At 46.0% G+C, this 16,757-nt stretch overlaps 1 protein-coding gene across 6 annotated transcripts in view; it reads left to right on the top strand.

Moving 5' to 3' along the window:
• The window catches only part of LOC134345763 (cyclin-dependent kinase-like 2), a 72,844-nt gene that overhangs the window by 48,281 nt on the left and 7,806 nt on the right, over positions 1-16,757 (top strand). For 3 of the 6 annotated variants that reach the window (XM_063046940.1, XM_063046941.1, XM_063046943.1), the window contains 3 exons: positions 263-588; positions 3,278-3,371; positions 12,087-12,240. In XM_063046940.1, the coding sequence (XP_062903010.1) occupies positions 263-588; positions 3,278-3,371; positions 12,087-12,240 (574 nt within the window). Of the gene's footprint in view, positions 1-257; positions 589-3,277; positions 3,372-8,241; positions 9,241-12,086; positions 12,241-16,757 lie in introns of those variants that run through there. The other 3 variants (XM_063046945.1, XM_063046944.1, XM_063046946.1) reach the window with 3 other exon arrangements.

Genomic DNA, 16,757 nt, shown 5'->3' with positions numbered 1-16,757 from the left:
GTTGCTCCAGCAGTTATCCTGCCTTGTTCAGACTCATCGTTCTGGTGAACATTCTAAGCTTGGCTTGGGTCTGGCACCATTGTTAGTCCTGCAGAGGGTGGCATGTGGTGTTGGGTCATGAGATCCAGCAAGTTCTGGTGCATACAGCCAGGACATTAGTGTGTGTGTGTGTGGGTGGTGGAGTGTGAGGCAGGACACTGTTGCCTCTGGTAAATTAAGGAAGGATAACTCAAGGGTGTTTCCTCTCCTTTCTGAAGCACAGGTTGAAGACGCAGAGCCAAAAAGCAGGGATGGTAAACCCGATAGTAAAGCTCTCAGAATCAAAGCATCAGAAGCTGTCTGTGAGAAAGTTGCCACACTGGAGAGAGCCCAGGATGCTCCAAGTCAAAACGCCGGTTACTGTGCGAGTCCCTGCATTCAGAACACAAAGAAACTCTTCTCTCCAGGTTTGGGCAAGGAACAGACCTCAAACAACTATCAAAAGCCATCGGCTGTTGTCATCGTCCCTCCCATTAGCCAGGGTCACCCCTCTGCCCTGCAGCTAGCGGGGAGCCCGTGGACTGGAGCTTTGGGACCACCCAACTTCTGGTAAGGCTAAGCGAAAGGCCACTGTATGCTCGGAAATAGCTGCATCCACACATCTCAACTGTCCTGTTAATGTGGCAAGCATCCAGCACTGGCAACAAAGGGCTGACAAGTGTTACAGGAGGTTTTACAGGAAGGGAGGTGACAGAGTTATAGAGATGTACAACACATTTGTCCATCCCGACCTTTTTGACTCATCCTATTTGTTTATGTTAGGATCACATCCTGATATTCCTTCCCAATTCAAATGTAGCGATTACACCACCTCATCTGGCAGAGAGTTCCGGATATCAAGCACTCTCTGTGTAAAATCCTCCAAAAGGACCACAACCTTGTCATATGGTTGCGTACCTCAATGACTCGGAGAGCTATGTTGGCTGGAGCTGTGGAGGGGATTTTGCTCATCAGTTGGGAGGGAAACTGGCAGGACAGTGGTGTGGAGAATGCTGATGAAAATGAATGGTGTCAGATGTTATAACCAGGTTCCAGTGTGAGTGGAGAATGGGTAAAGAAATGGCTGAATGTCTGGGACACAAACACGAGGAATTCTGCAGATGCTGCGTTCACCAGCAACTTTGATGAATGTCTGGGAAACACGTTTACAAAGTTATGTAGACTAGACAATGTAGGGGATGAGTATATTAAGAGACAACAACGTATTTTGATGAAGAATGGGATTTGTGAGAAACGAGACATTTGAGAGAGCCATGGATGATGAATTTATGTAGGCTTACCTGAAATTGCTGTCAATAGTGCAAGTACTACAGGGCCCAGGACAAGATGTGATCAGTTCCAGCATCTGCCCCAGGCAGTCCTGAAGAAATTGCCTGAGATTGGAAAAGGACTGTGGTGTTGCCTATTGTTAGATCTAGGAATGATCTGACACTGCCAAGAAGCTACAGCCTTATACTCTCACCTCTTCACTGTGTAAAATAATGGAGAAAATGATAGTAATTAGGCTGATGTTTGTTTTGGAGAAGAGACTGTTACTTTGCCCCTGCCAATGTGGGTTTCGTAAAGGAAGATCTACATATCATGCCCTCGTGCAATTGAGAAATGAAATTCGGAAAGCTTTTACTGTAAGAGAATCAGTAGTTTCAGTGTTTCTGGACATAGAAAAAGTTTATGGTATGCTATGGAGGGGAGGGGCTTTTGACTAAACTAACTGAGCTTGGTATTGGTGGGAGGCTTTACAACTGGGTTTTGGATTTTTTGTTTGGTTGGTTGATTAGAGTGAAGCCGTGTCATCAGAGTTTGCAGTGGATAATAGGACCACCCCTCCCCCTCCCCAGGGTAGTGTTTAGTCCAATATTATTTAACCTGATGATTAATGATATTTTGATGGTGTTGGGCATTGATTTGGATTGGCTTTATATGCTGATGCTGGGGCTCTGTGGAAAAGGGGTTGTAATACTGCCTATGTGGAAAGGTCTGTGTAGACAGCTTTATCAGCAATGGAAGAATGATCTTTGAACTGGGGTTTAAAATTTTCTGTTTCTAAGTCAAACTATATGGTTTATACTCAGAAACATGGGTTGGATAGCATTCATGTATGGGCGTTCGCTGTCTAGAGTTCCCGTGTTTAAATATTTGGGATTATGGCTGTGGCTGGATGCAAGGTTGACTTGGAGAACACAAATAAAGTTTTTGGAGGATAAATGTTAGCAGGTCATTAACGCTTTGCAGTGTGTGGCTGGGTATGAGTGGGGAGCTTCTAGGGGTATGCTGTTGACAATTTATCAAGCTTTAATGCACTCTTGTCTGGGCTATGGTTGTATGACTTATGGGGAGGCAGCTCATTCAGTTTTGTAAAAGTTGGATGTCCTACCGGTCACGGCACTTAGAATCTCAAGTGGAGCATTCCAAACCACACCTCAAGATGCCTTGGGGGTTGAACTAGGTGAGATGCTTCTTGTCCCGCGGAGAGGAAAATTGAGCCTTGCGTGCTGGGCTTCTGTGGTAGGGTGGGGGAACATTCAGATTTAATGGATTGCTGGGAATATACTAACAGAGTTGGTAAATGTTTTGGGCGGATAGCTAGGGAATACATGTGGGAGTATGGTCCTGGGGATTTGTGGATCACCCAATGGTGGCCTGGCCAGGAGTTCCACCTTGGAAGTTTCCAGACATGGGAATAGATTGGTCATTAATGGAGGAGATAGATAGCATCTTGTGGGTGGTGAGAGGGTGTCTGATCATCTACAGCAGAAATGAGAAATACAGGGCTACGGGGGGGGGGGGCGGGGGAGGAAGAAATCACTTGGGGTGAGACCTGCTCTGTTACAGGTGTTCAAAATGAAATAGCATGAGTTTTCTCACAAAGTAGATGTGAGGGAGTTTCTGTGGCAGGGGGCAGGTGACCAATGGGAACAGGTGAAGGAACCGTGGGAAAGGAGGGAGCAGATTCAACAGGCTCCTCCACAAGAGAGCTGGAGAAGAAAGTTTACCTATCTGTGGAGATGAGAGGATTGGAACAGATTACGGAACTCTTGCAAAGGGCCAGCACAAGTCCAATGGGCTGAATGATCTCCAGCACAATCAAATTCTCTGATCATATCCGTGGATTTTCTGCTTTGAATCCGTGCTTGTGACTGGGTTGATATCACATGGGTGAACCTAGTGAAGGGATGGGATGGATGGGCTTTGCTGATTGGCCACAATGACTGTGTGCATTCTCTTTGCTCTTCTGAAGGTCCAACCTTAAGATGAAGAGGCACAAAAACCTGCAGGGGAATCTTCAGCAGCTGCCTCACACCAGACCTATCGACCTGCTCTTAAACAGCCAGGTAAGATCCTCAAAGAGTCCAGGGGAGTTGGTCAAACACCACCAACCGCATGGGCAAACCCCTGACTCCAGTAATCCATGACCTCAACCCACAACTTGCCAATTAAAGGAGGATAGAAAGGTAAATTGGTAAATTACTCTCACATACACACATACATACATACACACACACACACACACACACACACACACACACACACACACACACACACACACACACATTGTTGCGATCAGATGATTCAACGCAATAGAATCAACAAAAGATACACCCAACAGAATCAGGTCAAGTCAGTTTCTAGAGTAGGTTACATGGTCGGCACAACATTGTGGGCTGAAGGGCCTGTAATGTTCTGTAGATTTCTATGTTTATCAGAAACCAGAGAACTGTTCAATGGTCTCATGACAAACGGACAGAGCTGCCACTGAGCTTGGTGGTACACAATTTCAGGCTTTAGCGTCTTTTGCTTGATGGGACGAAGATGAAAGGAGACTGTCTGGGGTGTGTGGAGCCTTTGATTAAGTTGGCTGCTTTACCAAGGCAGTGAGAGGTGTGGACGGAGGCCATGGACGGGAGACTGGTTTGCGTGATGTGTCCACAACTCTCTGCAGCTTCTTGCAGTTTCAGACACTTGCCCTGCCTAGCCATGGTTAGGATGCTTTCTACGTTGCGGGGCAAAGAGGACATGCCAAAGTTTAGCCTCTTGAGGAAGTAGAGGCACAGGTGAACTCTCTTGGTTTGGTTGCCATGAAATTGGACTAGGACAGGCTGCTGATGTTCACTCCAAGGAACTTAAAGCCCTCAACCCTTTCGACCTCAGGATGTAAACAGGAGCATGTGCTCTGCCCCCCCCTCCACCCCCGATGAAGTCAATGACCAGATCTTTTCCCTTGTCATCATTGAGTGAAGGGTTGTTGCCATGATACCGCGTTACTGGGCTCGCCACCACTTTCCCAAACTCCAACTCAACATTATTTGAAATGTAGATGGAGTGAGAGCAGACTCTGGCCATATAGTCATGAGAGTCTATGGAGTAGAGTAGGGGGCTGGTGATCAGTCCTGTGGAGCACCAGTGTTGAAGATAATTGTGGTGGAGTCGTTGCTGTCTATCCTTACCGACTGAGGTCTGTTGGTGAGGAGTCAGAGCGGGGTGTTGAGTCCCAGGTGTCCAAAGATGAGCTTGCTGAAATTATAGTATTGAAGTATGAGCTGTAGTGAATAAGCAGTTGTCTAATAGAACTATCTTTACTCTCCAGATATTAGAGAGTGTGGGGCCAAGGAGATGGTGAAGTAAAACCTGGCCAAGGGTTGCCATGGTAATGAAGTTCTGTTGCTGCCAACAACTCCTCAGGGAGCACTGTGGGTTCAACTCACCAGCAGGAAGCACTTCATTCCTGAGGCACCTTTCCCCAGGATATACCACAGAGTATGTGTTAAAACTCTAGTGGTGAACTTCTTCACGTTCTACCACTGCAGCAGTGTAAACATTTAGTCTTCATTAAACAAGATCCCATGAGCATTGTGAGAACGAAGAGATAATCTTTATTTTAGGAATGTTGTTTAAGAGAGAAATGTTGGCCCCAGAAGCCCACGGTGACCAGAAATTAATGTGATCATTCATATAAAAGCCAGCACCCTATCACCCGCTGAAGTGAACACATTTGTTACCCCACTGTAGGGCAGATGCCACTAAGCTGGAAAGGATGTAAAGATTTATGAGGATGTTGCTAGAACTCAAGGGACTGAGTTACAGAGAGAGTTTGAGCAGATTGCAGTTGTTTTATTGGAGCATAGGAGAATGAACGATCTTGTAGAGGTGTATAAAATCATGAGGGATGTAGACAGGTGATAGCACGCAGTCTTTATACTAGGGTTAGAAAATCAAGAACTAGAGGGAGTAGGTTTAAGACAAGAGGATATTGTGGACTTTAGCACCACCTGCTGTAAAGGTCCTAAACTGCAACCAAGACACAATATCAACGCTGCTAGAGTTAGAGAGCATGTAGCATGCCCTTCTGGTCAATGCCAACCAAGATGTCCATCTGAGCTTCATTTGCCAGCGTTTGGCCCATAAACCTTCTAATCCTTTCCTATACACTAACCTGCCCAGCCGCTTTTCAAAAGCGTGTGCTCGCCTCAACCACTTCCGCTGGCAGCCCATTGTATATACGGATGTGTAAAAAGACAGCCACTCAAAATCCTATTATATCTCTCCCCTCACCCTAAACTTGTGCTGTTCAGTTCTTGATTTCCCCACCCCTGCCATCCCCGGGAAAAAGACTGAACCCTCATGATCTTATACACCTCTGCAAGATTACCTCTGTCTCTTATGCCTCAATGAAAAAAGTCATAGCCTGTCGAATCTCTTCTTATAACTCGGCTCTTGAGTCCTGGAAATAACTTTGAAAACCTTTTTCTGTGCTCTTTCCGATTTAATAATATCTTTCCGAAAGCAGGGTGACAAAAACTGATCACAATTGAAAAATACATATTAGCAATGTAAACCATCCCAAGTCAAGTGTCCTCAGCATTGAAACTGAGCGATGTATCAAGATACAGAAATAGTTTTTAAGCAGGTTGTTATGAGGGGAGATGCCTTGAGTTATTTACCGATTCAGGCAGAATTAGAGAAGCAGGTCATGTCTCCATGTCGCTGAGCAGCACATTATGTGTGTACAAAATTAAACTCTGGTCTAACATTCTCTGTCCAGCAACTCCCATGGTCTGGCATTCTTAGAATATTATTACAGATCCACACTAGTTAGTGGATTGAAAATTAACTAAGATCTATTCTAACCTGTAGCTAATTAACCCAGCAATACAACTGGGGTATTTAACAGATTTCAGCCAGCACCTTCCTGACTTAGAAAAACTTTAGGTCACTGTAAGTTCTCAGAACTCTTACATGACTGAGGAGTGTCTGTACTTATAAAGGCTGCTCTGTCCCTGCTCAGAGGGAGATGATATGGGTCAATGTTTGTGGTCTGGCTCCAATCAAGGTCCCAAGGATGAGATCAGAAGGGCAGAGGGGTTTGGGAAGGGGAGCCCAGGACTGGGGCTAGGCAGTGAAGGGCAGAGTTGCTTGTGTTGAGGAGATGGCAATCGGGATGGTAAAGAACACAGACACCTGCAAGAATTGAAGAGCTGCAGGGGTTCGTAGAGCTAAGAGGGGGCAAATTCACAAGAAGGGTTTGTAAACAAGGGGGGCATAAAGTTGTCGAACATAGAAACAGGCCTTCATGTCTGTGCCATCTGTTGTACCCATCTATGTTAATCCTACCCACCTGTGTTAGGGCTTCTGTTTTCTATCACTTGTACTTACTCTTGTTTGTACTTGGGGCACCATGGTAGCGTAGTGGTGATCGCAGTGCTATGAAAGCACAGGGCGTCAGAGTCTGCAGTTCAATTCCAACGCGTTCTGTAAGGAGTTTATACGTTCTCCCCGTAGCCCTGTGGGTTTCCTCTGGATGCTCTGGTTTCCTCCCACACTCCAAAGACTGGCTGGTTGGTAGGTTAATTGTTCATTGTAAATTGTCCTGTGATTAGGTTAGTGAGTTGCTGGGCGGTGTGGTTCGTTGGCCCAGAAGGGCCTGTTCCATACTCTATCTCTAAATTAATAAATAAACAGAGGACAAAAATGGCAGATATGATTAATACATTTTTGGCATCGGTCTTCGCCGCAGAAGACTTGCTAATATCCCTAATCTAACTGATAGGCTGATTTCAGATAACATGGTAGAACTTATAAAACTCGCAATGATAAGGGATAAAGTATTGGCAAATCTAACAAGCGGCCAAGGGCGGGCAAATTGCCAGAACCTGATGGACTGCACATTTGGGCTTTAACAAAAGCAGTTGTGGAGATGGTGGAGCCTTTGGATGAAATTTTTCATAACTCGCTAAAGTCGGGGCGGGAGGGGAATAAACTGGAAGGTGGGAAAACAGACAGTATGTCTCCCTTGTTCAGAAGAGGAGGAAGGCACAAGGCAGGGAACTACAGGCAATTGCTAGATGTAATAGATATTGTTGACAAGGTGCTGAAGTCTCTTTTCGTTTGAGCAGTTGTCAGCTAAATATAGCTTACCAAAAACCCACTTTTTTCGATATTTACAAATTAGAGACTTTCTGCAATCTCAATTACATACATTTCCTAAAAGTCCTGATAAGAATTTATTAGATGTAATTTTTAATGTGAAACCTTTTCATAATGGATCAATATCTAATATTTATGGTATGTTGTTGGGAATGAGAAACACTCCTTTAGACACAATTAAAAATCTCTGGGAACAAGACTTACGAACTTCAATTTCTGAGGAAGCTTGGAATGGAATTTTTAAATTGGTTAATACCTCATCGTTACGTGCCTGTCATTCCCTCCTACAATTTAAAGTGGTCCATAGGGGCCCACATGACTAAAGATAAGCTGTCTCGTTTTTATTCGGATATATTCATTCGGATATTGTGACAGATGTAACAATGGAGAAGCTTCACTAATTCACATGTTCTGGACATGCCTGAGTATTGAAAAATATTGGAAAGAAGTATTCCAAACTTTTTCTGTACTTTTCAGAATAAATTTAAAACCTAACTATATTTAAAATTTAAATTTAAAACCATTGGCTATATTTAAGAGGGAGTTACCCTTGTGGCTAAAGAGATCAGAGGGTATGGAGAGAAGGCAGGTACAGAGTTCTGAGTTGGATGATCAGCCATTATCTTACTCAATGGCGGTGCAGGCTCCAACCTACCCCTGCACCTATTTTCTATGTTTCTATGTTTAACCCTTTGATTGCCTTATTTGGTATAATTGGAGGAAAAGATATTACCTTGGAGACACCTGATTTGCACATTTTGGCTTTTATTTCTCTTATAGCGAGGAGGGCACTGTTGTTTAAGTGGAAGGATGTCGCTCCGCCTACTCATGCTCATTGGTTACGCGATGTTATGTCCTGCTTAAATTTAGATAAGATTCGTTGTTCAATTTCTGAATCTAGACAAGACTTTCTAACATTGTGGGGACCATTTTTGAATTATTTTCAAAATCTTTGATTTGTTATTATGTACAGATGTTGGCTAATAATGTTTTGCTACATGATTTACTCTCCTTTCTTTACTAAACAGCTTTTCTTGGTAGTGGGTTTAGATTTTTTTTGTATAATAAAATTATTACTTTTCAATATTACAATTCAATTTAATTTACAAACGTACATGAATATGGGGTAATGAGATAATAAGTGTGATTTAAATATATTGTAATTGATATATAATGTATACCCTCCTGTACACTGTATTCTTTTCTGTAAGAAATCAATAAAAATATTGAAAAAGAAAAAGACAAGGTGCTGGGGTCAGCAATCAAAGAGGAAATGACTACTCACAATGTTCTTATCACATGTTGTTCTCTAAGAGAAAACAAAAGGCTGATTGTTCCTAAATTGGTAAGTTTGTTAATCATTTTCATGTGTACTGAGGTCTTTCATTGATTCTGTATGGTTATTATTCTATTATGGATTTATTGTGTATACCTGCAAGAAAACGAATCTCAGGGTTGTATGTAGTGACATACACGTACTTCGATAATAAATTTACTTTGAACTTTGAAGCTGGGTGAGCAGGAACTTCATGTCCAGACACCAGGAGGTATTGATTAGGAGGCAGACCCGACCACTTAAAGCTGTGCCCGAGGGTACTGCATGGTCCATTTGGAGAACTGAGAAGCCCTCAGGTGTATGACAGTCAGGTAAAGCAAATGAATGAAATACAAAGCGTTCAAGGTATTCTAGTATATGAATGACAAGGCAATTAGCAGGCAGTCCAACAGGTAGTTAAGGTAAAAGTGATTTTGGTTTTTATTGCAAAGGAGTTGGAGTTAAAAAATTTATAATTCTACAGGGCGTTGGAGGTGCCACACCTGTGAACAGTTTTAGACCTCTTATCTGATTTTAAAAAAACATAGTCACTTCAGAGGCAGATCGAAATAAATTCACCAGGCTACATCCTAAGATGCGAAGGTTGCTGTATTGAGAGAGACTAAATAGTTTGGGTCTATATTCCTTTTAGAAGAATGAGGGTGACTTTATTCAAACAGATCAGATCCTTGGGGGTCTTGACAGGATTGATATTGGGATGTTTTCACCCAGAGAGTCTCAAACAAGAGGACATGGTTACAACACAAGGGGCTAGTCATTTAAAACTGACGTTGGTAGAAGCTTCTTCCTCTCAGACTGTGGTGGATCTCTGGATTTCTCCGCTCCCAAAGAGGGCAGAAGCTGCATCTTAGCAGTGTTTAGTGGAGGTGGAGAAATATTTGAGGAATGGAGGGGTGTGAAGAAATTGCACAAAAGAGGAGTTGAGGCTGGCATAGATCATCCATGATAACATTAAATGGTGGGATAGGGTTGAGGGGCCGAGTGGCCAACTCCTGCTCCTGATTTCCTGTGTACTTGGCCATTGTCAACCTGTGACACGTCCAGGAATTGTGAACAACTTGCGAGTCATCAACTGAGAATTGATGGAGTGGGTCTGAGCACTGGGATAGTCACCCCATAAACAGGCACCGCTAACTGAAGCTCAATGTTCTGGACCTCAACACAAGGTCTACTTGTACCTGAGTAAAATAAAACCTTATTTTCCTCATTAATTTGTCATTACAATGGTGCATTATTTCTGAAGTTGCTTCCTAAAGCAGCAGAGGGGTACTGCCCATTTTGTGAGAGGGGAGATCTGCTCCATCCTATCTCCCAGCTGGGCGACATCAGCCCGTTTCCCTGATGTTAACCGGATGACCTGCTGTATCTCAGCAGCCAGCAGGTGGTGCCAGCTCCACAAATTTGGGCACCAGGCTGACATTTGCACTTCCTGCAGCACAGAAGGAGCCCAGTTGTTCCATGGTCCCTGTGACAGCTCTTAGGAAGTTTCCCACAGCTCTGCACATTTCTCCTCCCTTCTTCCCATATTGCACTAACAGCCCCCCCCCCACACACAAATTCTACTCCTCACCTACACACAAGGGCCTCAATTTATAGAGCCCGCTGTAACTCTCTGGCCCTGACCACCTTTGCCATGTGAGGAAAACCCAGAGGGTTGCAGGGAGATGTGTGAACTCCACACAAAAGCACCCAAAGGTTAAAGAGGACATGGCAAACTTACTTAGCCTCCTGAGGAAGGAGAACTCTGGTGTGCTTTCATAGTCAATGTAGTTGGATCAGGACACCAGACATCCTACCCTGCAAAAACTCATTTCAGGGAGGTAGCACCATCAATTTGCAGGAGACTCCCAGAACTTCCAGGAGAGGTGGGATGTCTGCAATAGAGTAGCTCCTTAGCAGCTAGCCAGCTAGTTTATATAACATTAGCTATGCTAATGAATGAATGACACCTGTTAAACTCACCTCAACATGTCCAGTCTTAACCCACCATGGGCAATAGAAAAGTCACTGTTGCAAACAGTGCAGCGAGCAACACTGTCATTATTTTTGACCCCTATTAGGCAGGGGTACACTTTAGTGCAGTCTGGAGTGACGTACGTTTTATATTTTCTTTTTTTGGAACACTCTGCCATGGCGCGTACGCACTCCCTCGCTCCCTCTTGCCCTCTTGCTCTCTCGCTCGCTCTCTCTTGCGGTCACTCGCACTCTTTCGCTCACTCTTGCTTTCTCTCTCTCTCTCACACTCACTTGCTCTCAAAAAAATTGATTTCTGGGATATTGTATATAATTTGTGGGCATCAGGGGGCCACTATTAATATGCGGGTGACCCCCGGAACTTCCGGGAGAGGTGGGATGTCTGGGACTCGCTATTGGTGATGTTTACTCCTAGGAACCTGAGCTTAGCCATGTTGTAGATAGGACTATGAGAACTGCCTCCCTTCCTGCTGTCAATGACCAGTTTTTCTGTTGCCATTGAGAAGATTGTTGTCATGAAAGCATGTCACTAGGCCCTCTACCTCCTTGAACTCCAACTCATCATTATTTGAGATACAGCCCACTGCGGTGGTTATCATCTGTAAATCTGTACGTGGAGTTGGCGAAGAATCTGCCCACGTAATTGCGAGTGGGTTGGCAGTAGAGTAGGGAGCGGAGGGGCCTTGTGGAGAGCCAGTGCTGAGAACTATCGCTGTGGAGGTGTTGCCACCTATCCTTAATGGTTTGTGATTAATTGGTCAGGAAGTTGCAAAGGGAGGTATTGATCCTAGATGGAGGAGTTTGGAGGTGAGTTTGTTTGGAATTATTGTACTGAAGGCAGAGCTGCAGTCAGTAAACAATAGGCTAATGTTCAGATGCACATTCAGATGTTCAGATGTTCGCTGTTGAGATGCACTCGATGAGGTTTAGAATCTGGGGGGGGAGTTTATGGGGATTTGAGGAGAGTTAATAGTAGAATTAGACTGCTCTGAGAGGTGGAATACACTCGTGGCCAAATGGCCTCTTCCTTTGACTATGGAAAGTAGGACAGCCCCAGTTTTTCCAGGCACTGCCGGGCCAGAATCCCTCAACCGTGGACAGTTTCAGTAAGTCTCTTTCTCGCCCTCGCTGAGATTTGAATATATTATGCGAACACGTCTCCTCCCCTTGGTGTACTGCGTGGGGTAGTACCTCACTGCTCATCAGTGTGTTGCTGTGGTGTGTAGTGTAATGGACTCTTGTGTGCACAAAATGGCTGGAGATTACTGGGTAAATTCCCTCACTAATGCTTGCCCCCCTGACCCTTCTGCCTCAGCTCCAACACAAGAAGGCAGATAGTTACGCCCAGCTGGAGAGAATGGGAAACTCTGGCAGGAAGCAGCGGGAGGCTTGGAGACCTGAGAGGGAGGGAATCCACTTCCCGGATCTCAGCAGCAGGTGTCACGTTGCCGACCCCATCACCAGAGAAGGTAAAGTTGTGTTCCGTGTTGAGCCCCGTGGACTGTTGGGTGTCCAGTCAGAGGATAAGGTGCAGTTCTTCAAGGCTGTGCCAAGTCTTAGCTCATCAGCCAGAAAACATAACCGTTTCTCTCCACAGACGCAGCCTGACCGGCTGAGTGTTTCCAGCATTTTCAGCTTTTATTTTGGGATTAGTTAAATATTTCATTTCTGTTTTTCACCAGGTTACTTTGACATGGATTTGTTAATAATTTAATTCATTTTAAACAAAAAATAATTTAATAACCTGCTTTTATAAGTTACCCATAACCAAAAGCTTGATGAAATGCACATTACAAAGTTCCATCAGGCCACATATACAGAGAGGCCTAGTGAGGTCATCATCGTCATTATGGGACGTATCATATGACATGGGCAATCATGGTCTCCAAAATAAAGCAGTGTTCCTCGCCCCTGAACTCGACAGCCAAGCGGGTACAGGAGGCAAAGACTGGCTGGGGGAAGAGGGAGGTCATTCAACCCCTGACCCTACTCTGTCACAATTCAATAATGGTTGGTCAATATCTTGTCTTCATCTACTTAACTTGGATCCAGATCTTCTCCAGTGTGACATTCCCCATACTGAGGCACCCCTTCATCATCACCCCTCCCACAGTGAGAAGCTCCCTCAGTGCCACCCCTCCCATAGTACGGCACTCCCTCACTTTCATCCGTCCCACAGTGTCATCTGATAGTTGAACATGTGTCTGCTCAGTGAATGTAACTGATGTGTCATCTTTTACAGCCGGATGTTCCAGAGTGAGGAGGGACCCCTGGAAACATCCCGAGTCCAAAATTCCTTCCCTGGAGGCTGTGGAATTAATTCACCTGCCCACCCGTCCAACATAAGCTCACAGGTGGTCGGTGCTGGGTACAAGAGACAGACACAATCACACGCATAGGCATGCATACGGGCGCATCCAGACTAACACGCCAGCAATACCATACTCCCAGATTCACAGCCACCTCTATACCCACACGCACAGACACCACAACCCCCTGAACAGAATCCCCTCTGACATCCTCTCATCTGCTCATTCCCTCCTACAGATAGCTCAAGCCAATTTCCACATGTACACACCCAGCAAGACAGCGGTTCACTGTGAGGCACTAATACACAGTGACACACTTAAACTTGTACACAATTATACTCACAGGTACTGAAGCGGAAATGGAGTCCTACGTTAACTAAAATCCTAAAGTTGGGCATTTGGACTGACCCCCATGGGGGAATCTGACTCAGTGAAGAGGGATTGGTGGGCAGCAATTTAACCAGTGATTTCTTTTGACTGTCTGTAGGACGCCAGGGCGTATTTTTAGGTTTAATGGGGAGGAAGGAGAGTATTTGCTTGAGTACATATTGTGGCCTCGCTAGGGTCTGATACATTGTAGGGACAGTGATGTGGAGAATACAGTGAATGGGGGTCTGATACATTGTAGGGACAGCGACGTGGAGAATACAGTGAATGGGGGCACTGAGGTAGATTGTAGGGACAGCGATATGGGGAATGCAGTGAATGGGGGTGCTGAGGTAGATTGTAGGGACAGCGATGTGGAGAATACAGTGAATGGGGGTGCTGAGGTAGATTGTAGGGACAGCGATATGGGGAATGCAGTGAATGGGGGTGCTGAGGTAGATTGTAGGGACAGCGATGTGGGGAATGCAGTGAATGAGGGAGCTGAGGTAGATTGTAGGGACAGCGATATGGGGAATGCAGTGAATGGGGGCACTGAGATAGATTGTAGGGACAGTGACCTGGAGAATACAGTGAATGGGGGTGCTGAGGTAGATTGTAGGGACACGATATGGGGAATACAGTGAATGAGGGAGCTGAGGTAGATTGTAGGGACAGTGACCTGGAGAATACAGTGATTGAGGGTGCTGAGGTAGATTGTAGGGACAGCGACGTGGAGAATGCAGTGAATGGGGGTGCTGAGGTAGATTGTAGTGACAGTGACGTGGAGAATGCAGTGAATGGGGGTGCTGAGGTAGATTGTAGGGACAGCGATGTGGAGAATGCAGTGAATGGGGGCACTGAGGTAGATTGTAGGGTCAGCGATATGGGGAATGCAGGGAGTGGGGGTGCTGAGGTAGATTGTAGGAACAGCGATATGGGGAATACAGTGAATGGGGGTGCTGAGGTAGATTGTAGGGACAGTGATGTGGAGAATGCAGTGAATGGGGGCACTGAGGTAGATTGTAGGGTCAGCGATATGGGGAATGCAGTGAATGGGGGTGCTGAGGTAGATTGTAGGGACAGCGATATGGGGAATGCAGTGAATGGGGGTGCTGAGGTAGATTGTAGGGACAGCGACGTGGAGAATGCAGTGAATGGGGGTGCTGAGGTAGATTGTAGGGACAGCGATATGGGGAATGCAGTGAATGAGGGAGCTGAGGTAGATTGTAGGGACAGCGATGTGGGGAATGCAGTGAATGAGGGAGCTGAGGTAGATTGTAGGGACAGCGATATGGGGAATGCAGTGAATGGGGGCACTGAGATAGATTGTAGGGACAGTGACCTGGAGAATACAGTGAATGGGGGTGCTGAGGTAGATTGTAGGGACACGATATGGGGAATACAGTGAATGAGGGAGCTGAGGTAGATTGAAGGGACAGTGACCTGGAGAATACAGTGATTGAGGGTGCTGAGGTAGATTGTAGGGACAGTGATGTGGAGAATACAGTGAATGGGGGTCTGATACATTGTAGGGACAGCGACGTGGAGAATACAGTGAATGGGGGCACTGAGGTAGATTGTAGGGACAGCGATATGGGGAATGCAGTGAATGGGGGTGCTGAGGTAGATTGTAGGGACAGTGACCTGGAGAATACAGTGAATGGGGGTGCTGAGGTAGATTGTAGGGACAGCGATATGGGGAATGCAGTGAATGAGGGAGCTGAGGTAGATTGTAGGGACAGCGATGTGGGGAATGCAGTGAATGAGGGAGCTGAGGTAGATTGTAGGGACAGCGATATGGGGAATGCAGTGAATGAGGGAGCTGAGGTAGATTGTAGGGACAGCGATATGGGGAATGCAGTGAATGGGGGCACTGAGATAGATTGTAGGGACAGTGACCTGGAGAATACAGTGAATGGGGGTGCTGAGGTAGATTGTAGGGACACGATATGGGGAATACAGTGAATGAGGGAGCTGAGGTAGATTGTAGGGACAGTGACCTGGAGAATACAGTGATTGAGGGTGCTGAGGTAGATTGTAGGGACAGCGACGTGGAGAATGCAGTGAATGGGGGTGCTGAGGTAGATTGTAGTGACAGTGACGTGGAGAATGCAGTGAATGGGGGTGCTGAGGTAGATTGTAGGGACAGCGATGTGGAGAATGCAGTGAATGGGGGCACTGAGGTAGATTGTAGGGTCAGCGATATGGGGAATGCAGGGAGTGGGGGTGCTGAGGTAGATTGTAGGAACAGCGATATGGGGAATACAGTGAATGGGGGTGCTGAGGTAGATTGTAGGGACAGTGATGTGGAGAATGCAGTGAATGGGGGCACTGAGGTAGATTGTAGGGTCAGCGATATGGGGAATGCAGTGAATGGGGGTGCTGAGATAGATTGTAGGGACAGCGACGTGGAGAATGCAGTGAATGGGGGTGCTGAGGTAGATTGTAGGGACAGCGATATGGGGAATGCAGTGAATGAGGGAGCTGAGGTAGATTGTAGGGACAGCGATGTGGGGAATGCAGTGAATGAGGGAGCTGAGGTAGATTGTAGGGACAGCGATATGGGGAATGCAGTGAATGGGGGCACTGAGATAGATTGTAGGGACAGTGACCTGGAGAATACAGTGAATGGGGGTGCTGAGGTAGATTGTAGGGACACGATATGGGGAATACAGTGAATGAGGGAGCTGAGGTAGATTGTAGGGACAGTGACCTGGAGAATACAGTGATTGAGGGTGCTGAGGTAGATTGTAGGGACAGCGACGTGGAGAATGCAGTGAATGGGGGTGCTGAGGTAGATTGTAGGGTCAGCGATATGGGGAATGCAGTGAATGAGGGAGCTGAGGTAGATTGTAGGGTCAGCGATATGGGGAATGCAGTGAATGGGGGTGCTGAGGTAGATTGTACGGACAGCGATATGGGGAATGCAGTGAATGGGAGCACTGAGGTAGATTGTAGGGACAGCGATATGGGGAATGCAGTGAATGAGGGTGCTGAGGTAGATTGTAGGGATAGTGATCTGGGGAATACAGTGAATGGGGGTGCTGAGGTAGATTGTAGTGACAGTGACGTGGAGAATGCAGTGAATGGGGGTGCTGAGGTAGATTGTAGGGACAGCGATGTGGAGAATACAGTGAATGGGGGTGCTGAGGTAGATTGTAGGGACAGTGACGTGGAGAATGCAGTGAATGGGGGTGCTGAGGTAGATTGTAGGGACAGCGATATGGGGAATGCAGTGAATGTGGGTGCTGAGGTAGATTGTAGGGACAGTGACGTGGAGAATACAGTGAATGGGGGTGCTGAGGTAGATT

The sequence above is a fragment of the Mobula hypostoma genome, chromosome 4 (genome assembly GCF_963921235.1).
Source record: "Mobula hypostoma chromosome 4, sMobHyp1.1, whole genome shotgun sequence".
In the NCBI taxonomy this organism is placed as follows: domain Eukaryota; kingdom Metazoa; phylum Chordata; class Chondrichthyes; order Myliobatiformes; family Myliobatidae; genus Mobula; species Mobula hypostoma.
This window is presented reverse-complemented; position numbering and strand designations above follow the sequence as displayed.